Source organism: Mobula birostris, chromosome 17 (assembly GCF_030028105.1).
Source record: "Mobula birostris isolate sMobBir1 chromosome 17, sMobBir1.hap1, whole genome shotgun sequence".
Classification (NCBI taxonomy): domain Eukaryota; kingdom Metazoa; phylum Chordata; class Chondrichthyes; order Myliobatiformes; family Myliobatidae; genus Mobula; species Mobula birostris.
The window spans coordinates 37,720,597-37,744,901 of record NC_092386.1 but is presented as its reverse complement, the minus strand read 5'-3'; the positions used below and the strand labels follow the sequence as shown (position 1 = coordinate 37,744,901).

The 24,305-nt window shown below is 41.1% G+C and overlaps 1 protein-coding gene across 4 annotated transcripts in view; it reads left to right on the top strand.

Moving 5' to 3' along the window:
* Nucleotides 1–24,305, top strand: part of LOC140211620 (protein prune homolog 2-like) — a 329,851-nt gene that overhangs the window by 277,406 nt on the left and 28,140 nt on the right. For all 4 annotated transcript variants that reach the window (XM_072281551.1, XM_072281550.1, XM_072281553.1 and 1 more), the window contains 3 exons: nucleotides 10,064–10,240; nucleotides 19,456–19,558; nucleotides 23,070–23,201. In XM_072281551.1, coding sequence (XP_072137652.1) covers nucleotides 10,064–10,240; nucleotides 19,456–19,558; nucleotides 23,070–23,201 — 412 coding nt within the window. The remainder of the gene's footprint in view (nucleotides 1–10,063; nucleotides 10,241–19,455; nucleotides 19,559–23,069; nucleotides 23,202–24,305) is intronic.

Sequence of the window (24,305 nt, the reverse complement as noted above, 5' to 3'; positions counted from 1 at the left end):
CGAGGCGAGTGGCTGAGCCCGGGCAACCGAAGCGAAGTGTCAAATGTGGAGGAGTTTTTGGCCGGAGGAGTTTGGTGCAATGTGAGAAAAATGACCCGACATACCAGTTGAACTTCCTGGTGTTGGGACAGATGGTGGTGGACCGGGGGATGGAAACCTAGGTCGTCAATCTGAATGAGACACAGGGAAGTGAGGGGATTTGCACCACACTGCGGTCATGTACTGATGAATTAATCCAGCGAGAAGAAACAATGACCCACCTTCGAAGGGATCAGCAGAAACTCAAGACGTCCATTCAGAACAGATTGGAAGACTTGCAAGTTGGGGAAGATCAAGGAAGTGTTCTGACTAAGGTCAACAGAAAACCGAGAGCCCAGGGAGGGGAGTTTGACTACACTCCCGAGGAAGTGAAGAAATGGAGGACAGATCTCGGAAAAGGGAGGCGGACGCTTGAAAGGAACCTGAAGGTGACTATCGCGAGTTTAAATGAAGTGGAAAAACTGAAAGTTGACCTGGAAGACATCCTCAGGAAGAAACAACTGGAGGCTGAACATTCTTTAACTGCTGCTTTTCTGGTCAGGGTGGAAGAAGCTGGTGGGGTAACTGCGTCCCAGATTGAGATGGCCAGGAACCCTGAGTCAGAACTGCTGAGGCTGTGGCGAGAGTTGAAGGAGTCCCCGAAGAAGCTGACGTCTCGACTGCAGGAGGCTGAAGGGGTAGCCCCAGCTAAATGTTTCAGTTTGGAGAAACTCAAACAGCAGCTACCGATCGAAGGAATGAGGAAGGATATGGATTCGAAGGATGATGTGCTGCACATGTGGTACATGCTGCCTTTCGCTAACTTCCCCGTGATTGAGGAAGAGACCTTTGGCCCTTCTCCCACTGGGTCAGGTGTAGTGGGGAGGGCTAGCTGTGGGCAGTCTGAGTTACGGCAGGATCAGGAAGGAGGAGAAGCAGGGCCCCGGACACGGGACAGGGGGCTCTGAGCTGTAGTGGTGGCCTGAGTGAGAGAGGAGTTGGCAAGCAGGCCCGAGGTATCCCTAGTAGTGTCTGAGCCTTTTGGGTTTAGGTGAGGGGGTACGGAGGTCTCAGAGGGTTAAGAAGCTCCCAGATAGGTTGGCCTATGTAGCGCCCGTGGACGGGCGTAGGGTCCACTGTTTGGGGAGCACTGTCACTGTGTGTATCTGTGTATGTGTGTGTTGTGTGTCTGCAGGACTGGTTGGCAAGTTATTTAGAAGTCATGAGGACCTGACTTTATTTGGTGGGGGGAGAGTGTTCGGGGGTTTCGACTTTTATGTTACTGAGGAGGCTAATTAAAATGGCCTCTTTGTTATGTTAATCTGGGGAGTGCAGCTTTGTTGTGTTAAACGCTGAGAAAGTTTGCGCTAGCAGCTTGTTTTGGTTTAGAGTGTGATAAGAAATATGTTATTAACCAATTGGGATAGTTGTTATGGTTTTGGTGTATTTGAAGATACTGTATGCGCGGGGTTTTGGGGGCAGAAGGCGGGAGAGCGAGACAGAGGATGGACGAGGTGCTGTGCTGTCCGCTAATGGGGTCGGACCTCGAGGAGGGCGTTCAGCGAGGAGAGGAGACGGACTCGTGTGGAGCGTCTGGTCGACCACCGTCGTTGGTCCCAGGCGGCCGGTCGAGGTGGTCCGAGGGGTCGCAGGGTGAAGAAGAAGGTCCTTGAGCTCCAACTGTTTTGTGCACGAAGAGATTGAACTTTGATAAGTGTGGCGCCTTTTATTTTCCTTTTATATTTTATTCTCTCTTAATTATATAGTTCTAGTAATATCTATAAACTGTAAGTCATTTAATCATATCTGGTGTATTGTCTGTTACTTGGGCGGGGTGGGGTACCTCACACAGCATCCACACAAACTATTACCTAGTTTGGCGGGGCCGAGGCTGTTTTCCTAGACGACAGCGAGCCGAGCGAACCTGAGGGTGGCCAGGTGGGGCTACATTTGTAATTGAAGTTTTTTTCTGTTGCTCTGAAGTTTACTTTTTAAACAGTAGGTGTTGTGTTGTAATAAAAAATACTCACTAGATACTTCATGGTTACTCAAGTTTTCCAAACAATATAAAGGCTGTTTGCAGAATTGATTTCAAGTGAATCCCTACTCCATTCCTACACTCAGTGGTCATCTTCTTCTCTGTCTTGTTTTATGGCGGTTGGCACCCAGCTTAATGGTGCATTACCACCACCTTCTGCTCCGGAGTGTGCAATAGACTTACATTCTAAATCCCTTCACCCAATCTCACACACACACATACCCTAACCTACACTTTGTCCTCCCTTCTTTGACCATCCTAGTACCCTATTCCTGCTTATCCATCATATCCTATATAAAAAAATGTGTACCCCTTAAGAAAGCTAAAAAATACCCTAACCTGAGATCTTTCACCCATGCCCAGCACCTTTTAATTCACCTTTTAATGTGAATTCCTGCACTTCCAGTTCCTTTAGATTAATTCTCATCATCTCTCTCTGTATCCCATACTTCCTGCAACTCAGAACTACATGTTCTACTGACTCCTCTTCCTGACTTTCCTCACACAATCCTGTCTGGTGTTTCCCTATCATTTTCAATGTTTTGTTTAATGCACAGTGCCCCAGCCTTAACCCAGTCCAGACAGTTTCCTCTCTTCTGTATCGACTACCTACCCTAGTACCTGCAACACTTTTTTGTATTTGATATAAATGCCTCCCTTTCCCCTCCCTGTCCCATCTTTCTTGCCACATTTGGTTGATTTTTCCCCAGATCACACACTTAACCTCTGCTTTACTGATACTAATGTGCATTTCTATATTTTCTTTCTTTAACGCCCTCTTTGCCAACTCATCCACCCTCTCATTCCCCTTCATCCCTACATGTGTTGGATCCCATAGAAGTTTTACACTCAGTGGTCACTTTATTAAGTATCCCTATCCACCTGTTCAATTGCATTGAGCTGAGGAACTGACTGCACTTTTCTTCTGTCACCTTAGCTTTATGTCACAACTATTATTTGAGACCAACACATATACTCTTAGTTTACCAAGAAGAACCAGGGCTTCTTTGATGAGAATAACCAAGTAGCTAATGAATGGTTTTTGCATTGAAAGCTTCACCACTTCACAAAGGAAAAGAAACAGCTCTGCGGGTTCCTGAGGGCATCTGCAGTATAGGTGCAGCGGTAAATGGTTGATCTAAAGAACACGTGGTAGATGCTAAGTGCATGAGAAGCCCAGCAACCCCAGTGACTGCGATGACATGACTGGGTTCTTAAAGGTTTCAAAAGTTATCTGTGGCCAGTACGTAAAGAACCCACCACACTGAAAGCAAAGGATGCAAGTCAACTTGTTAGAGACAGAAAGGCTGTGAATGCCTGCTGCAAGAGATCCTTTGAGACCTCCTCAGTTACAGATCTGCTTTGGCTCGAGCTCTCTTAATTCTACCCCTCGGCTACTTTTTCAGGCCAGTCTTACTGCCACTTCTGACTAGCACAAATTCAAAAAAGACCAAATCCCAACTAACAAGTTACAAAGCCTTGGGAACAGATAGTTTCCCTGGTGAACCCCTAAAACTCAGTAGTGAAGAGGTTCAGTCACAGATTCATCAACTCACAAAACCTTAAGCCCCCAAGATCATCTTATAGAATGTAGAGAAATCTATTTGTGGGACCTGCAGGAGTTCTTTCCGCAGACTGCCACAGGGAAAGTCATCACTAAGAGCAGCCTGATCTGAATCCTTTATTTTGAATCTCCCATCACATTATTTCCTGTTTTATTCTGTGACCAGCATACTAATCACCTCCCTCACTCCATCTCCACTGCTCCATCATCAGTTACTGATATTTCAGCAATAAGACCATTGTTCTCTAGAACTCAGTGTTTGTTGTACTGTGTCAAATTCTTTTAGATTTTTAATTTACTTCAGAGCCACTGTAGACGTCAATTATTTCTGATATGTACCGTCAGTACATTTTTTTGAGCTAATTCTAGTCTCTGTTTTCCTCCTGTGGAAGAATGGCGGACCTTTGAAGCATTTGGCTTAACGTTATAAAAGGACTGCTGATTTGACTTGAAAATAGCATTGAATATTTATCATCTGTAATCAAAGAAATGTATGTGGATTTAGTGAGTACACAAAGGAGTCTTTTAATCACTGAGCACTCACTGCAGAAAAATGGGTCAGTGTCTCTCATGCGGAAAGTAAGAAAAATGAAAAGAAGAACCCAGATTAGTAATTGTGTACGTCTGTAAAAGCTATTCAGTGGCAAAACAAATATTTTCAGGCTTGTTGACAAACTGTTTTTGTAATAATACGTCGTTCAAAATATTTTAATGCAAATATTTGCTGTTGTCTTCAAAGGTTCACTGATAACTTCCCATTAAGAAGCAAGACATCATTTTTGTCTGTATTTCTTTAAAAATTAATTGGCAAAGGAAAATGTCATATGTTACTCTGGTAATTCATCTTGCAATTTAACAGAAAGGAAACAGTGATGAAGCAAGATTGTTTCAGTAAAGAAATGGTGTTGTACATGAAAATCTTACTTTGGCATGTTTATCGTTCCTGCGGTCATGTAGTTCCTTTTAGTCCTCAACAGATTTTATTTAATTTGTCAAGTTGATAGAGAAATTTGTCTGTATTATGTTTCTTCACTGTTGATACAGAGCTTACCTGCCCCTTAAGACAGTTAGTGGTATTTCCTGATGTTTCTGGAGATAAAGGAATTTTAGCACAACTCATACATTTGCAGTTGACTTTTTCTTCAATTATGAAGTTCTACTTTAGGCTCTATTTTGCTCACACTCTCTTCACTGGTCTCCCAAAGCTCAAGATACAGGAGGGTAGCATTATTCCCATTCCCATTCCCTCACCTATTTTCCTATAGCTTATTCTGTCTCACAGGCTCATCACCTCCAACCTGGTTCTCCAACCATCAGCTTAAGAAGTAACTTACAGTAAATAACTACCTACTGACTGGCGTACCTATGGGACATGGGATGAAACTGGTGCACCCAGGGAAACGCTCATGTCATCATAGGGAAAACATGAAAACTCGATACAGGATCAGAGGCCAGGACTGAATCCAGGTTGTTGGGTTATGAAGCAGTGGCAGCACCTGTGGTCAGAATCAGAATCAGATTTATTATTACCAGCTTGTGACATGAAATTTGTTAACTTAGCCACTCTGGCTGAGTCATAAAGGGCATAACAGGATCCTGCTCCAGCAGTGATAGATGAATAGTGATATATCGTATTACAGATCAGGATGGCAATGGGAAAGGAACCAAGAAATTATCAGCAGGCTTGGTACTTCCAAATAGTCAGTATCATGGACTAAGAGAGAGAGTTATAGAGAAGTACAGCATACTATCTACTCCCATTGATCTGCACCAGGACCATAGCCCTCCATATCTCCACTATCCATGTACCTATCCAAACTCCTCTTAAATGCTGAAATAGAGCGCGCATGGACCACTTGTGCTGGCAGTTCATTCCACACTCTCACAATCCTCTGAGTGAAGAAATTTCCCCTCTGGTGCTCCTCCCCCTTTACCTTTCTTTCATGGTCTTCTGTCCTCTCCTATTAGATTCCCTCTTCTCCAGCCCTTTATCTCTTCCCCCATCGACTTCCCAGCTCTAAACTTCACCCCTTGTCTGCACCTCTCTTTCACCTTGTGTTTCTTCCTCCCCTCCCCTCATCTTCTTACTCTGACTCCTCATCTTTTTTCTCCAGTCCTGATGAAGGGTCTCAGCCCGAAACATCGACTGTTTACTCTTTTCCATAGACACTCTCTAGCCTGCTGAGTTCCTCCAGCATTTATTGTGTGTTGCATGTTCCTAATGTGGACAGTTGAGATTAGTGTAGATGGGGAAAAAAACATTGCCAAGGACGTGATGCCCCAGAAGGGTTGTTTCTGTGCTGTTTGGCTCTACAACAGACTGAATATCAATAATGCAAATAAAGTTGCTGGTGTCATTCAAAGAAGACAGCTCTTGGGACCTGCTTTGTTTGTGAATCGCTTAGGTGTACCTGGCAGTCACTGGTAAGATTTGAAATGTGGATTGGACAGCTGAAGGTTAAGTAATTCTCCCACATTTGACAGGATGTCAGCCTGTAAAGCCCATCTGTTTGCAGTAGGAAGCAAGGAGAATTGCATGATTGTGATGGTAATAGAAATATCCCCAAATCTATTAAAAACTCACTTAATGCTGGGCAAGATAAACCTTTCTCTATAAAGCTAGGACACAAAGTAAAAAAGCCAAGAAGTACATAAAGCAAAATTGTTGTGAATTTCATTGTAATGTTGCAGGATGTATTTACGTATATATATCTCACCCTGGTTTCCTTGGCTGCGTAAGTCTAGGGACGACGACCTCCGACCCCACCAAACTCGTGAGATTGAGGTGCACTCGATCCCACCCCAAACCCCGGTTTGTGTGGATGCTGTGTAATTTGCTACCCTCTACCACCTTGTTACAAGTTAGTGCCACGAAATTACAGACAGTACACTGTATATGATTAAAGGAATTATATTTATGAATCTTAACTAAAGAGTTAGTAAAGAGTAACAAACAGAAAAGGACCCATTCTAATTAAACAGTCAAATGTGCACAAGTTAGAGCTCATCTTGAACTTCTCTGTCACTCACATGCTGGGCCCTCGGTCAACGTGAAAGCACACACCACCTTCCAAACGTCTCTCGCAATCCATCTCGAACAAATGGGTCTCCCACTGGATCGTACGCTACGACTGGTTCTCTCCTGCGTCTTTTCTCTTCATCTCCTTTTGAACAAAAGCCCTAAGCCCAACGTTAGTGACCCTCACCAGAGAAACCTCCCCTTAATCTGACCGTCCTAATTGAATGGCACACATTTCTTATATATATTTCAAATGTTTAAGCTTAGTCGCAGGCAGACGGGAGCTAGTATGATAGGTTGGAGGACATGGTCACAGGGAGAATTACAGGCTCCTTACAGACAGTGAGAGGAACTGAATCTTGTTCTTACAGCTGGCACTATAAGGTATTACACTAGCTACTGTAATGACATGCCATCCTATATTGTGTTCAGTTTGGTCAGCTCACTATAGGAAAGATGTGGAAGATCCATTGAGGGTGCAGTGGAGATTTACCAGGATGCTGCCTATATTAGGGACCATGTCTTATGAGGAAAGGTTGAGCAAAGCCAGGGCTTTTCACTTTGGAATGGAGGAGGATGAGAGGTGACTTGATAGAGGTGCATAAGAGATAAGAGACATTAATAGAGTTGACAGCCAGCACCCTTTACCCGGGAAGGAAATGGCTAATATGAGAGGACATAATTTTAAGGTGATCAAAAGAAACTCAGAGGCTGTTTTTTATACAGAGAGCGGCGGGTGTGTGGAACACACTGCCAGAGGTGGTGGTAGAGGCAGACATGTTAGGAATATTTAAGATGAAAGAAAAACAGAGGGTGATGTGGGTGTGGGAGGGAGGCATCAAATTGATTTTGGAGTAGGTAACGGGTTGATACAGTACCAGGGGCCAAAGGGCCCATACTGTGCTATACTGTTTTATGTTCACTATATCTACATAGAATTCTCGGTGGTTATCAGTAGGTTAGTTTGGCTTTGCTGAGAGCAGTGGAATCTCATGACAGGATTCATTTACCATGTTGAAGTTGCTTCCGCCAAGGCAGGTGCCTTATTGCTCACTGCGTGTGTATTGACAAATCTCATGAACACCACTCTGCCGAGATGAAAAATATTCCTAATGAAAAATGCTGAACTACTTTATGTTGTGAAATATTCACAGTGACAGCTGTTTCTATGAACAGTTTTAACGTTCACAAGTGAAATGAAACAGTGACCAGAAGCATCGAGTTATTTGTTGCACTAGTGTTAGATTAAACAAAATCTGACAGATGGCAAAGCCAATATACATAAACTGCTAAATTTGACTAGAAGCTACATATCAAAACATTTACTTTTAATATAAATCAAGTTTTTTCATAGTTGCTAATAACAATTACATGTGATTATTAAGGTGAAAAATAATGTTCCAAAGTAGCATAATTTGATTGTTTTGTACTGTTACCTATATATTACACTCCTGATGCTGTTGTGCGTCTTGAATTTTGTTCTGCAGAAAATAGATGCAAAAATCAGCCATTAAGTGCTATTTGGCCAATTTACTTTTCTTCACTTGATATCCTTTACAGCAGGGTCAAAAACATTTCAAACCATTGGCCATCTTTGTTGAGGCTGATGGAAAAGACTAAGGTGCTAAAAACTATGAAGTGGAAGCAGTCTGGTGATCAAGCAGCAGTGCAACCCACTGTTGGATGGATTACCAGACACTTGCTGAAACGGAGATATTGTGAAGAGTAGTACGGCCTGACACTCTACACAGCAAATCGAAAGAACAACATCACATACGACATCTTGGATGGATTTGGCAGCGGGCATGAGGCCTATATTGACTGGTGTTATCCTTTCAAAGTTCAAAGTAAATTTATTATCGAAGTACATACATACAACCCTGAGATTCATTTTCTTGTGGGCATACTCAGTAAACCCAATAACCATAATAGAATCAATGAAAGACTGCACTGACAGGACAGATGACCACTGTGCAAAAGACAACAAACTTTTGTGCAAATACAAAAAGGAAGAAAAAAAAAGAAATAATAATAATAAACAAATAAGCAATAGGTATCCAGAACGAGAGTCCTTGAAAGTGAGTCTATAGGTTGTGGGGACATTTCAGTGATGAGGCAAGTGAAGCTGAGTGAAGTTAACCCCACTGGTTCAGGAGTCTGAGTGTTGAGGGGTAATAACTGTTCCTGAGCAGTTCTTATCCTTTGTTTTCGTTTCAAATGAATGTTAGTCACAGGTGACTTTGTAATTTCCATATCGGTTTATCTGGCTTTAGCCGATCATGACCAAGCGAAGGTGCTTCCTGCAATTGTTGTTAAGTTGGAATGACATCATGGTAGGTGAAGCTGATTGACTGAGCTTTTATGGCTAATTACTTCTGAGATACAATGTCCATAATAATCTCCTATTTAAATATGTCATCAAATGACCGGGTTGCTGCTGAAGAACTATCCAGTGTTAACAGTGTCATTGTATCTGCTGACACTCATTTTTGGGTATATTGCTCCTGTTCTCATGTGCTGCAAGATATTGGGGGTTGTCAAAGACCAGCAGTGTCATTAATTCCTTGCCCTGTAACTTAGTCTCTTTCATATTCCCATCAATTTTCTTGTGGTATACATGTATATTAGGGGTAATTTACTACAGCCAATTAACCAAACAATCAGCATTTCTTTAGACTGTGGGAGGAAACCAGATCACCCATATGGTCACATTTAGAATGTGAAACTCCACATGTACTGTAAGTCATCAGAAGGTCAGTCCAGGGTTAGTGGAGTGTTAAGGCAGTAGGATGACCTGCTATGCTACGCTACATTAACCTTGCCAAGTGAAAGAGAAATTCCTCTGCCTGTAAGTGTTGGTGCATAAGATCTAGTACAGAAAAGTTTTTATAACCTTAGATTTACAATGAGAACCACTGTGGCTAAAGTGTTTTTTTTTATAATTTTTCTCATAACCCCCTTCTCCAATATAGGACCCTGTTCTAGTAACAAACTAGAATTTTATGACTCTTTTGTCAGGGTAGCATTAGTTTATCCACTTTTAGTGAAGTCCTAACCCGACTAATTTGCAGATTCCCAGTTAACCTCTCCAGTATATTATTTATTCCCTCATTATGCCCCGACACCATTACATAGCCAACTGACCAACTAATATTTTATGTTTCACTTTTTATACCAAGCACTGCATAGGTTATTTCAACTTTTTATTCTGTTTAATATTATTTAGTTCAGAAGGGGGTGTAGGACTCTGAAATATCAAATGCATTTTTTCTATTCGACTGATGCTACAAGACCTGCTGTTTTGCCATTTCCAAGTATTTTGCTGTCTTGTGTCTTTATTGTTAATAAGAGCATTCTTTATAAAATTGTGTACATTGCACATACAACTGAATGCTGAATATTTATTACAAGTATTGTCTTTTAGATGAAACACCAAGCACAGTCAATATGGGAAGAGAAGTGGCAGAACCTATACCAGAATATACAGCTGAAGAGGAACGCACTGATAACCGGTTATGGCGAACTGTTGTCATTGGGGAACAAGAACACAGGATTGACATGAAAGCTATTGAACCTTACAGAAAAGTTGTCTCTCATGGGGGTAAGGCATTTCATCAAAGTATTCCTCTCTTGAAGGAAAACATAACTTAGATAACTTAGATTATATAACAAGCAATATGCTATTGCATATTTGGCTCAACTCCAGTGCCATATATTAAGAAGTTGTAGTAAATTGTGGATTTTCCTAGATTGGTCTCAGTAAATAAGTATCAATTTCGCTCAATTAAACCTACATCTTTAGGTAAACATGACCTTTCATTCCCTAATTTTTAAATTTTTGAATCATAATAAAATGGAACCACACAGACCCATTTAGAACAACAGTTTGCATTAAATTTAATAAAAGCAGATAAAAGTAATCACCCTCAGCAATTAACACAACAAGTGAAATTAGGAATTGTTGCTGAAGGTACAATAAGGTGATTTCTTGTGTTTTGTATAACTTAGTTGCAAAAATAAATTGTTTCTCTTTCTGGTGCATCCTTGACATAATAGGATTTTTTTATACCTGTAAACTAAGATACTTTTGCCCAAAGACGTTGCACTCTTTTTTTGCGGCTAATTGTTGCCAAATTGTTTGGCTAAATAGTTTTCTGCATGTTCTACACATTAAGGTTATTCTTTACATTACCCTATCTTAATTGCAGTGAGGTTCTGGTTGTGAGCTTTGTCCTTGATGACCTTCACACAATGATAATATGTCTACAATGATGTTTGATTACAATTTCCAGGTTATTGGCCTATTGGTGATACATGTTGAATTTAGTATTCAGTGATTTCAAATAGAACATGAAGACGTTAATGTTCTTAAACTACTACTGGTGATAGAGTTCATAAGGATAGGAATTTATTAAAGTGGTCCTTGTAAATTGCTTGCAGTGTATCTTATACATGCGTTGATAAAAGAGAGCCATTTGACGCATCATGACTAGCTAGTACTCTGCACAATTCCATCTCTACATTATTTCCTTTTAACATAGAGCCATACAGCTCAGAAGTATCCCCTTTGACCCACTGTGTCCATGCCGATCATTAAGCACCAAATTTTTCTTCCCGCATTTCCATTAGCAACTTCCCAATTCCATCAGTCATATGTTCACTAAGGCCAATTTAGAATGGTCAGTTTACTTACCAATCCATGTGTCTTTTGGATGCAGGCAATAACTGGAGCAACACGATCACAGAGAATATTTGATTCCAGCCAGACAGCACCTGATCTCAGAACCATACCCAGGTTGCTGGATCTGTGAGGCAGCTGCAAAACTTACTGTGACACTATGTAGGGGCTACTTTGTTCATTGAGCTATGTTACTAAGCAGGTTAATTAATTTCACATCAAAGGTGTACCCATTGACACTTACATGGGCCCCAGCTATGTCTGTATTATTGTTGGCTGTACTTCTTTTTCCTCTCCATGACCTCACCCAGCTTCTCTTTCCCTTTGTTCAGCTTTTTCATTGTTTCACCTCCACGTCACCTCCATCTGCCCCATCTATCTCATCTGGTTCCAGCAATCTACCCTTCACTTCCATATACTGGCTGTCTTTCCTTTCTCCCTCAAGACCTAATGCATGGTCTCAAGCTGAGATGTTGACACATCCCTTGGCCTACACAGATACTGTTTAATACACTGAATTCTTCCAGCTGTTACTTTTGGCCCCAGACTCCATCATCTTGTGCTTATGATGCAAGACAGGCCATTGATTAGAGGCTTGAAGATACTTGGCTTGCTGATTTATTCAGTTTACATTGCTTGCAAGGTACTTTGCAAGAAGTATCACCTGAAAATATTATTAATTATGCTTATTAAAAGTTCGTTCCTTCACTTACCTGGTGATTAGAAGAAAACTCTTACAGTTATTTCAGACTGAAACTGTTTTTTTAAACTATGGCATGCCCAGGCAACCTCCAAAGAAAACAATCTCTCCCTCAGTGTCGCAAAAACAAAGGAGCTGGTTGTGGATTACAGGAGCAATGGAGACAGGCTAACCCTGATATTGACATCAATGGAGACATCAATTGACATCAGTCGAGAGGGTAAACAGCTTTAAGCTCCTCAGCATACACATCACCAAGTATCTCACGAGGTCTGTACATACCAGCTGCATGCTGCAGTCCCGTTTGCTAGATGGTAGCAGCTGAAACAGTTTGCAGTTGGGGTAGCTGGAAGTCCTGGTGATCCTCCAGGCCCTTGTTACGCACCTGCTGCTATTAATGTCCTGAATAGAGGACAGTTCACATCTACAGATGCGCTGTGCTGTCTACATCACTCTCTGCAGTGCCCAGCAGTTGAAAGTAGTACAGTTCCCATATCAGGCAATGACATAGCCAGTCAGGATGCTCTCAATTCTGCTCCTGTAGAAAATCCTACGGATTTGGGGACTTATGCCGAACTTCTTCAGTTGTCTGAGGTGAAGGAGCTGCTGTTGTGCTTTTATCACCTCATAGCCAGTATGTACAGACCAGGTGAGATCCTCAGTGACGTGTATACCAAGGAACTTGAAACTACCCACCCTCTCAACTACAGTCCCAGCCTCTGGCAGACCGCATTGAGCAGCTGGAGCTGCGATTGGATTCATACTGGAGCATCTGCGATGCTGAGAAAGTCGTGAATAGCACTTTCAGTGAGTTGGCCACACCGTAGGTAAAGGCTACACAGGCAGAAATGAATTGGGTGGCCACGAAACAGCGTAGCAGTAGGCAGGTAGTGCAGGAGTCCCCTGAGGTCATCTCCCTCCTAAACAGATATACTGTTTTGGATACTGTTGGGGGAGATGTCTCATCAGGGGAAGGCAGCAGCAGCCGAGTTCATGGCACCATGGGTGGCTCTGCGGCACAGGAGGGAAGGAAAAGGAATGGGAGAGCTATAGTGATAGGGGATTCGATTGTAAGGGGAATAGATAGGCGTTTCTGCAGCCGCAAACGAGACTCCAGGAGGGTATGTTGCCTCCCTGGTGCAAGGATCAGGGATGTCTCTGAGCGGCTGCAGGACATTCTGGAGTGGGAGGGTGAGCAGCCAGTGATCGTGGTGCACATAGGTACCAACGATATAGGTAAAAAACGGGATGAGGTCCTACAAGGTGAATTTAGGGAGTTAGGAGATAAACTAAAAAGTAGGACCACAAAGGTAATAATCTCTGGATTGCTACCAGTGCCACGTGCTAGTCAGAGTAGAAATAGGAGGATATTTCAGATGAATACGTGGCTTGAAAAATGGTGCAAGGGATTCAAATTTCTGGGGCATTGGAACCAGTTCTGGAGGAGGTGGGACCGGTACAAACAGGACGGTCTGCACCTGGGCTGGACTGGAACCAATGTCCTAGGGGGAGCGTTTGCTACTGTTGTTCAGGAGGATTTAAACTAATGTGGCAGGGGGATGGGAACAAGTGCAGAGAGACAGAGGGGTGTAAAATGAGGGTAGAAGCAAAAAGTAGTAAGGTGAAAAGTAAAAGTGGCAGGCCGGCAAATACAGGGCAAAAATCAAAAAGGGCCACTTTTCAACATAATTGTATAAGGGCTAAGAGTGTTGTAAAAGCAAGCCTGAAGGTTTTGTGTGTCAATGCAAGGAGCATTCGTAACAAGGTGGATGAATTGAATGTGCAGATAGTTATTAATGAATATGATATAGTTGGAATCACAGAGACATGGCTTCAGGGTGACCAAGGACGGGAGCTCAACATTCAGGGATATTCAATATTCAGGAGGTATAGACATGAAAGAAAAGGAGGTGGGGTGGCATTGCTGGTTAGAGAGGAGATTAACGCAATAGAAAGGAAGGACATTAGCCAGGAGGATGTGGGATCGATATGGGTAGAGCTGCATAACACTAAGGGGCAGAAAATGCTGGTGGGAGTTGTGTACAGGCCACCTAACAGTAGTTCTGAGGTTGGGGATGGCATTAAACAGGAAATTAGAAATACGTGCAATAAAGGAACAGCAGTTATAATGGGTGACTTCAATCTACGTATAGATTGGGTGAACCAAATTGGTAAGGGTGCTGAGGAAGAGGATTTCTTGGAATGTATGCGGGATGGTTTTCTGAACCAACATGTCGAGGAACCAACTAGACAGCAGGCCATTCTAGATTGGGTATTGAGCAATTGAGTTAGTTAGCAATCTTGTCGTGCGGCGTCCCTTGGGTAAGAGTGACCATACTATGGTGGAATTCTTCATTAGGATGGAGAGTGATATAGTTAATTCAGTAACAAAGGTTCTGAACTTAAAGAAGGGTAACTTTGAAGGTATGAGACGTGAATTAACTAAGGTAGGCTGGCAAATGATACTTAAAGGGTTGACAGTGGATATGCAATGGTAAGCATTTAAAGATTGCATGGATGAACATCAACAATTGTTCATCCCAGTTTAGCAAAAGAATAAACCAGGGAAGGTACTGCACCCGTGGCTGACAAGGGAAATTGGGGATAGTATCAATTCCAAAGAAGAAATATACAAGTTAGCCAGAAAAAGCGGCACACCTGAGGACTGGGAGAAATTCAGAGTCCAGCAGAGGAGGACAAAGGGCTTAATTAGTAAAGGGAAAAAAGATTATGAGAGAAAGCTGGCAGGGAACATAAAAACTGACTGTAAAAGCTTTTATAGATATGTGAAAAGAAAAAGATTGGTTAAGACAAATGTAGGCCCCTTACAATCAGGTGAATTGATCATGGGGAACAAGGACATGGCAGACCAATTGAATAACTACTTTGGTTCTGTCTTCACTAAGAAGGACATAAATAATCTTCCGAAAATAGTAGGAGACCGAAGGTCTAGTGAGATGGAGGAACTGAGGGAAATGCATGTTAGCAGGGAAGTGGTGTTAGGTAAATTGAAGGGATTAAAGGCAGATAAATCCCCAGGGCCAGATGGTCTGCATCCCAGAGTGCTTAAGGAAGTGGCCCAAGAAATAGTGGATGCATTACTGATAATTTTTCAAAACTCTTTAGATTCTGGATTAGTTCCTGAGGATTGGAGGGTGGCTAATGTAACCCCACTTTTTAAAAAAGAAGGGAGAGAGTAACCAGGGAATTATAGACCGGTAAGCCTGATATCAGTGGTGGGGAAAATGCTAGAGTCAGTTATCAAAGATGTGATAACAGCACATTTGGAAAGTGGTGAAATCATCGGACAAAGCTGGCATGGATTTGTGAAAGGAAAATCATGTCTGACGAATCTCATTGAATTTTTTGAGGATGTAACTAGTAGAGTGGATAGGGGAGAATCAGTGGATGTGGTATATTTGGATTTTCAAAAGGCTTTTGACAAGGTCCCACACAGGAGATTAGTGTGCAAACTTAAAGCACACGGTATTGGGGGTATGGTATTGATATGGATAGAGAATTGGTTGGCAGACAGGAAGCAAAGAGTGGGAATAAACGGGACCTTTTCAGAATGGCAGGCAGTGACTAGTGGGGTACCGCAAGGCTCAGTGTTGGGACCCCAGTTGTTTACGATATATATAAATGACTTAGACGACGGAATTAAATGCAGCATCTCCAAGTTTGTGAATGACACGAAGCTGGGTGGCAGTGTTAGCTGTGAGGAGGATGCTAAGAGGATGCAGGGTGACTTGAATAGGTTAGGTGAGTGGGCAAATTCATGGCAGATGCAATTTAATGTGGATAAATGTGAGGTTATCCACTTTGGTAGCAAGAACAGGAAAACAGATTATTATCTGAATGGTGGCTGATTAGGAAAAGGGGAGGTGCAACGGGACCTGGGTGTCATTATACACCAGTCATTGAAAGTGGGTATGCAGGTACAGCAAGCGGTGAAAAAGGCGAATGGTATGCTGGCATTCATAGCAAGAGGATTCGAGTACAGGAGCAGGGAGGTATTACTGCAGTTGTACAAGGCCTTGGTGAGACCACGTCTGGAGTATTGTGTGCAGTTTTGGTCCCCTAATCTGAGGAAAGACATTCTTGCCATAGAGGGAGTACAAAGAAGGTTCACCAGATTGATTCCTGGGATGGCAGGACTTCCATATGCTGAAAGACTGGATTGACTAGGCTTATACTCTCTGGAATTTAGAAGATTGAGGGGGGATCTGATTGAAACGTATAAAATTTTAAAGGGATTGGACAGGCTAGATGCAGGAAGGTTGTTCCCGATGTTGGGGAAGTCCAGAACGAGGGGCCACAGTTTGAGGATAAAGGGGATGCCTTTTAGGACTGAGATGAGGAATAACTTCTTCATACAGGGAGTGGTGAATCTGTGGAATTCTCTGCCACAGGAAACGGTTGAGGCCAGTTTATTGGCTATATTTAAGAGGGAGTTAGATATGGCTCTTGTGGCTAAAGGGATCGGGGGTATGGAGAGGATGCAGGCACAGGGTTCTGAGTTGGATGATCAGCCATGATCGTACTGAATGGCGGTGCAGACTTGAAGGGCCAAATGGTGTACTCCTGCAGCTATTTTCTATGTTTCTATATTTCTATATCAATAAGGGCCTGACCTGTCTCTATTCCTCCTGTAATCCACGATCAACTCCTTCGTTTCTTTTTGACATTGAGCGAGAGGTTGTTTTCTTGGCACCACTGTGTCAGAGCATTGACTTCTCCTACGTAGGCTGTCTCATCATTGTTGGAAATGAGGCCCATCAATGTCATGCCATCTGCAAATTTGATCAGCAGATTGGAGCTGTGCATGGTAAGACAGTTGTGGGTGTATAGGGAGTAGAGGAGTGAGCTCAGGATACAGCCCTGGGGGCTCCTGTGTTGAGGGGCAGAGGACCAGAGTTGAGGGAGCCCATCCTTACCACCTGCCGGTGATCCAACAGGAAGTCCAGGATCCAGCTTTACAAGGCAGGGTGCAGGCTGAGGTCTCCGAGCTTCTGAGCTCTTAACTTACCAGAGAAAATCTGCAGATGCTGGAAATCCGAGCAACACACACAACATGCTGGAGGAACTCTGCAAGCCAGGCAGCATTTATGGGAGAGAGTACAGAAAAAAGCAGGAAAAAGCCAGAAAAAGCAGAATCTCCCAGTGGCCACCCATTTTAATTATCTTCCCAATCCCATGCCGATATGTCGATCCATGGCCTCCTCCACTGTCGTGATGAAGCCATACTTGGGTTGGAGGAACAACATCTTATATTCCGTTTGGATAGCCTCCAACCTGATGACAAGAACCATTGATTTCTTGAACTTCTGGTAATGCCCCCACCCCTCCTTCACCATTTTCCATTCCCTTTTCCCGCTCTCACCTTATTTCCTTGCCCACCCATCACCTCCCTCTGCTGCTCCTCTCCCTTTTCTTCCTTCCATAGCCTTCTGTCTCTTTCACCAATCAACATCCCAGCTTCTTACTTCATCCCACCCCATTCAGGTTTCACCTATCGCCTTATGTTTCTCTTTCCCCTTCTCCCCCCCCTGCATTTTAAATCTACTCCTCAGCTCTTTTTCACCAGTCCTGCCGAAGGGTTTCGGCCCAATAGGTCGACTGTACTCTTTTCCATAGATGCTGCCTGGCCTGCTGAGTTCCTCCGGCATTTTGTATGTGAGCTCTTCATACATTTTAACCTGCTTTGTTGATGGAGGAACTGTGTGTCAGAAAAATGGTCTGGGATTAGGAGGACAGAATACCAAAGTTATTCCTTTTAGGATGGAGTCTTGGTCAAGGATCAATGCACAGCGCCAACATGCTAAACAATTTTCTAGAGAAATTCACAAGTTTTGTTTTGTGTTTCACCATAGCAAAAATGAAATGAAATGAAGACAGGTTTCTCTAGGGTTAAAATCTCAGTTTATTTTAGCGTTTCTACCTGCCTCTTGTTTCACATTACTGTTTTCTTCCTCATGCTTTGTAATTTTTCAATAGCAAGGTTTCTGGAGTTGGACTCAATCCACTAGTTAAAGCCTTTAAAGGATAACAAAGGGTGATTATTTAACATTAACTGAGACCAGAAATAAATTGTGCTTATGTTATTAACTGAACAAAAATTTGTTTAGGGTCAATACTATCTTTTGTTAATCTAGAGGACCTACATTAACGTAAAAAAGGTGTCATGAAAGCCTATTGATCTTACTAAATATTTAACCTTCTCTTCTAGCTGTTTTTCTTTTGAATGGAAGAATAGCATTGCAGTTATCCAAACTTTGATTTATAAGCTTGCTTTCTTCAAGTACTGTACTCGGTAATGATACAATATACCTCAACAGTTACTTACACCAAATGGAAATAAACTAAATATTTATCTCACTAACTTGAGTCTGTCACAGCTTATTAGGCTGAGTACCTCTTTCACAGAATATTTATTTCAAGCAAATGAAGGAATATTGTTGTGATAGATATGTTTCTATACTTTTCTGATCTTACAAAGTATAGAAGGAGAACAAAATGTATGTAAATAGTAACTGCACTACCTTCCTTAAGGACTCATGTTTTTTAAATCAGCTTTATCAATGGTGCTATTTAGAGTTCCTGTTCAGACTATTGGAATTCCCCAATCAAATATTTTTAAAGGGGATTTTCAGAATTCATCATGCATGTATATTGTTTAATAGTCTTCTGATTTTTTTTCACAAATATAGACAATGAAATAACAAAACAGAATTGAATTGAATTGAGTTGACTTTATTTCTTATATCCTTCACATACATGAGGAGTAAAAATCTTTACGTTATGTCTGTCTAAATGTGCAATGTGCAATCATAGTAATTTATAATTCATAATAAACAGAACAGCCAATGTACATAGAAATGCACTCAAATCAGCGTGAGTTAATCAATTTGATAGCCTGGTGGAAGAAGCTGTGCCGGAGCCTGTCGGTCCTGGCTTTTATACTGCGATACCGTTTCCCGGATGTAGCAGCTGAAGTAGATTGTGATTGGGATGACATGGGCCCCCAGTGATCCTTTGGGCCCTTTTTTCACACCTGTCTTTGTAGATGTCCTGAATCATGGGAAGTTCACAACTACAGATGCACTGGGCTGTCTGCACCACTCTCTGCAGAATCCTGTGATTGAGGGAAGTACAGTTTTCATACTAGGCATTGATGCAGCCAGTCAGGATGCTCTCAATTGTGCCCCTGCAGAAAGTTCTTAGGAATTGGGGGCCTACTCCAAACTTCCTCAACCTTCTGAAGTTAAAAAGAATATTTTGATTCTTACAGCTCCAATGGATTAACAATTAATGATCTGAGAAATGAGTTGAGCTGCTGTTACAATTAATACATTTTCTTTTCCTCTGCAATGCTGAAATATTTTAGATTATGCCATTAATACTGCACAACAACAAACAAATATCTCCTTTTCCTCAGGATACTATAGTGATGGGCTTAATGCTATCATTGTGTTTGCTGCATGCTTCCTGCCAGAGAGCAGTAGACCAGACTATAACTATATCATGGAGAACCTCTTTTTGTAAGTAAAATAGTACAACTTATGTATTTGTTCTGATTCATAACCAAATAATTATATTGAACTCTTATTCTACTTAACGAAGTGAATAAGCTTTCATCTGGACTTAAGAAAGACTGCAAAATGCTAGAAACACTCAGCAGGTCGAGCAACATTCTTGGAGAGAACGTTGAGTCAATGTTACAGGCAACTTACCTTTCATAAAGATGGAACATAGAACATAGAACAGTACAGCACAGTACAGGCCCTTCAGCCCACACTGTTGTGCCGACCCTCAAACCCTGCATCCCATATAAGACCCCACCTTAAATTCCTCCATATACCTGTCTAGTAGTCTCTTAAACTTCACTAGTGTATCTGCCTCCACCACTGACTCAGGCAGTGCATTCCATGCACGAACCATTCTCTGAGTAAAAAACCTTCCTCTAATATCCCCCTTGAACTTCCCACCCCTTACCTTAAAGCCATGTCCTCTTGTATTGAGCAGTGGTGCCCTGGGGAAGAGGCATTGTCTATCCACTCTATCTATTCCTCTTATTATCTTGTACACCTCTATCATGTCTCCTCTCATCCTCCTTCTCTCCAAAGAGTAAAGCCCTAGCTCCCTTAATGGGTTCTGATAAAAGATTGTTTGACCTAAAACATTTTGTGCTACTGATGATACTGATCAGTTTCACCTCCCTTTTTCCATGAACTACACTGAGACTTAAAATAAACACAAAATAATCTGCAGATGCTGGGATCAAAGCAACACTCACAGCACGCTGGAGGAACTCAGCAGGTCGGGCAGCATCAGTGGAAACGATGAGTCGACATTTCGGGCCAGAGCCCTTCATCAGGACTGAAGAAAGAAGGAGGGGGAAGGATTTGAAGAATGCTTGTAGGTTCAGTTGAAAGACCAGTAATTTGAAAGACAAAGGGGTGGGGGAGGGGAAGCAGGGATGTCATAGGCAGGAAAACAATGGGTAGTAGAAGAAGGAGGCAGAACCATGAGGGAGATGATAGGCAGCTGGGGAAGGGAGCAGAGTGAAATAGGGATAGAGGAAAGGGGGGAGGGAATTACCGGAAGTTGGAGAATTCTATGTTATTTTTGGGGCTAAACTCAGGTTGGAGGAGCAACACCTCATATACCGTCTAGGTAGTCTCCAGCTCCTTGGTATGAACATAGAATTCTTCAACTTCGAGTGTTGCTTAAAATAAACAACTCTTAGCTATAATTCTTTATTACAATGAATTTAATTTATGCCACTGTTCTTAGACAATTTTTTATAGATTCATTGTTATCCTAGTAGTCTTCAGCTTTATAATCTTGGACAAATTTAGTTAAGATCTCTTATCTTAGAACCATCCGCTTCAACTGAAGTATGTGCAAAGTAAATAACGACCATTGTACGTAAGACTGATTTAATCGATGTGATTTATAATAGCTTTCTATATGGGTTTGCACTGAATGATATCTGTTGAATAGATATGAAGATCCAAGAACTGAAATACTTTAATATTAGAAGAGATTTATTAAATACCTCTCAAATTAGAAATAAACAGTAACATATAAATTCAGTGCAAAATCCATGATTCTCCCTGGTTCATGATATGTTATGAGACTCACTGAGGGTTGACATACTGGTTACAGGAAATTAAATGACCAAATTGTGGTTGTTGATTAGGTTCCACTGTGAGGAAATAGGAAAAAATATTTGTGGACTGTATTGATCCAGTGTTCAACCACGATGTTTGCCTTGACATAAATATATGCTGTTCACTATGTACCAATTTTAATATTACCATTTCACAATTTTGAGTAAACATAATCCATTTTCAAATAAAACTGTAGTTTAATATATACATTTATTAATATATACATATATATTTATTGTAATTTTATCCACAATTTCATTTCAATATCTATATATCAATATAGTACATATTTATTTAGTCCATGAAGGAATGGATTTGATTAAATAGATTAAAAAAGCATGTTGCAATTGCTATAAAATTTGAATCAGTAAGTTTAATTAGATGGAGTCAAACCTAAGTTACTTTGTTTTGAATGTTGCTAAATTTGAAAAAAAATCTTTTGCTCATATGCATTATATTTTACGATCATGCCTCCAATGAGCATATTAGACATACCAGATCAGAATAAATGATGGAATTTTAATTAACTGGAAAGTTTATTTTGATGTCAGTTTCGTTGTCTCACTGATTTTGCTGGAACAATTTTAAACTGATCGAACAGATGAAAATGAAGTGTGCAATGGAGACAGTGAAAATTTATAACACTTGCATAGAATATTTTAATCAGTATCTTCAATATAGAATTTGTGGAATCCTATTGAGTAAGACTGATGAAAATCTCATGGTTTGTAATTAAGTGAATTCCATCAGTCTCAATCTATTACCATTGAAAATTAGTTCAATGCCATTGAAAATGCATTAGATTTTTCATCAGGTTAGAAATTGTAGTTGAGTAATACTAAAAGGAAATGAAAATGCATTGAGATGTAACTTTTCAAACTGGAGTTTAAAAAAGAAAGTTCTCAAAAACTCAAAAGGTCAGGCAGCATCTATAAAAAGGGAAATTGAGTCAATATTTCAGGTTGTGATGCATTAACCTCTGACCTTCAGCTCCATTGTACAGTGCACTGTTGTGGAGGTTAGTGATGAACTGATTAATTAAAGCACCTCACCAGCAGCTTATTATGGAACCACAAGCCAAAGCTAAGTGCGTTTAGCCAATTGCCTTTTTTCTCACTGAGCTCTGTAAGGAGTCATAAATCATAAGTATCTCATATCTCATAAGTCAAGATTTTCATCTTGCAACATATGCCGCCTGACTTGCTGAGTTCCTCCAGCATTTTATGTGTACAGTCGGCCCTCCTTATCCACGGGGGATTGGTTCCGGGACCCCCCGCGGATACCAAAAAACATGGATGCTCAAGTCCATTATATAAAATGGCGTAGTATTTGCATATAACCTACGAACATCCTCCCGTATACTTTAAATCATCTCTAGGTTACTTATAATACCTAATACAGTGTAGCTATGTATATAGCTTTAACTCTGTATTGTTTAGGGAATAATGACAAGAAAAAATGCTCAAACAACAAGTGCTGGAGAGAGAACTTCCGGGTTTTCCTGATCCGCAGTTGGTTGAATCCGCGCATGCGGAACCCACGGATAAGGAGGGCCTACTGTAAGTTGTTTTCGATGAGCGATTTCCACTTTGCTAATCTACAACACCGATCTCTAAAACTTGGCTGAACTTTGGCAATTACACCAGTGAGCAGAAGAATGTTGGTTTTTAGTCGTTAGCTAACTGGGCTTGCTAAAGGTCTTCGAGTAATTCAAAAAATGTGGATCTTGAGCTTCATAGATTAAAGTTGTCACTTATTTGTTAAATTTGACGTTTTGTGTTGTAAGTCTCATTATCATTTCAGCAATGCTAAAGTTAGTCATTGAAAGCAGATTTGAAAAGCCCTGAAATTGAAAGTCCTTTTTCTTTGTGGACAGGTATGTGATAAGCACTTTAGAGCTCTTGGTAGCTGAGGATTACATGATCATTTATCTGAATGGAGCCACTCCACGAAGAAAGATGCCAGGTTTTAATTGGATGAAAAAGTGCTATCAAATGATTGACAGAAGGTGAGTATTTTTTCTTTATTGTTTTATTTCAATCAACCTCTTTAGAACTTCTCGTACCCGTACTAAACAAGCATTAAATTTAGGGCTGAATTTTAATAGGATCTTCCTAATCAGAGAAATTGAGCTCAAACCCCAAATTAGCTCTGTGCTTCTCACTTGTATGCAATTGCATAGACATGTAGATCAAGTGAGTACAGCTATAGATACTTACATGATTGATCATAATCAGCAATAGTGGGAGAGGGAGGCAGAAAGGGATGAAGATTTCCAGACAGATTTTATGGAGTCTGGTAGAGATTAGGAAACAGGACTGTACTTTTAGTGTGTGTGCCAGTGAGTGCATATGGATGGTGCAGATGAATACTTAACTGCAGTGAATTTACAGAGAGGGAAGAGCATTGGGAATGCTTGTAAAATAGATTATCAAGTTACATAATGGTCAGTTAGACGAATAGTTTTTCATGTGTTAATGAAATGCAGATACAAATATAAATTGGAAGTAAAATCAATATGTGCCATAAGTTTCATGAGTGAACCAATCTGTCATTGGGGAGCAATTTTAAAATAAATTTCTATCTGGAATACTGGGATTGACATAAGAAAATCCAGTTAAAACCAGTTTACTTCCCATGCTAGAATTAATCTTTTTAAATCCCAGTGAAGATGTACAGTTGAAGTCAGAAGTTTACATACACCTTAGCCAATTACACTTAAACTCAGATTTTTACAATTCCTGACACTTAATCCTAGAAAACATTCCCTGTATTAGGTCAGTTAGAAACACTACTTTATTTTAAGAGTGTGAAATGTCAGAATAATAGTAGAGAGAATGATTTATTTCAGCTTTTATTTCTTTCATCACTTTCCCAGTAGGTCAGAAGTTTACGTACACTTTGTTAGTGTTTGGTAGCATTGCCTTTAAATTGTTTAACTTGGGTCAAACGTTTTGTGTAGCCTTCCACGAGCTTCTCACAGTAAGTTGCTGGAATTTTGTTCCATTCCTCCAGACAGAACTGGTGTAACTGAGTCAGGTTTGTAGGCCTCCTTGCTCGCACACGCTTTTTCAGTTCTGTCCACAAATTTTCTATCGGATTGAGGTCAGAG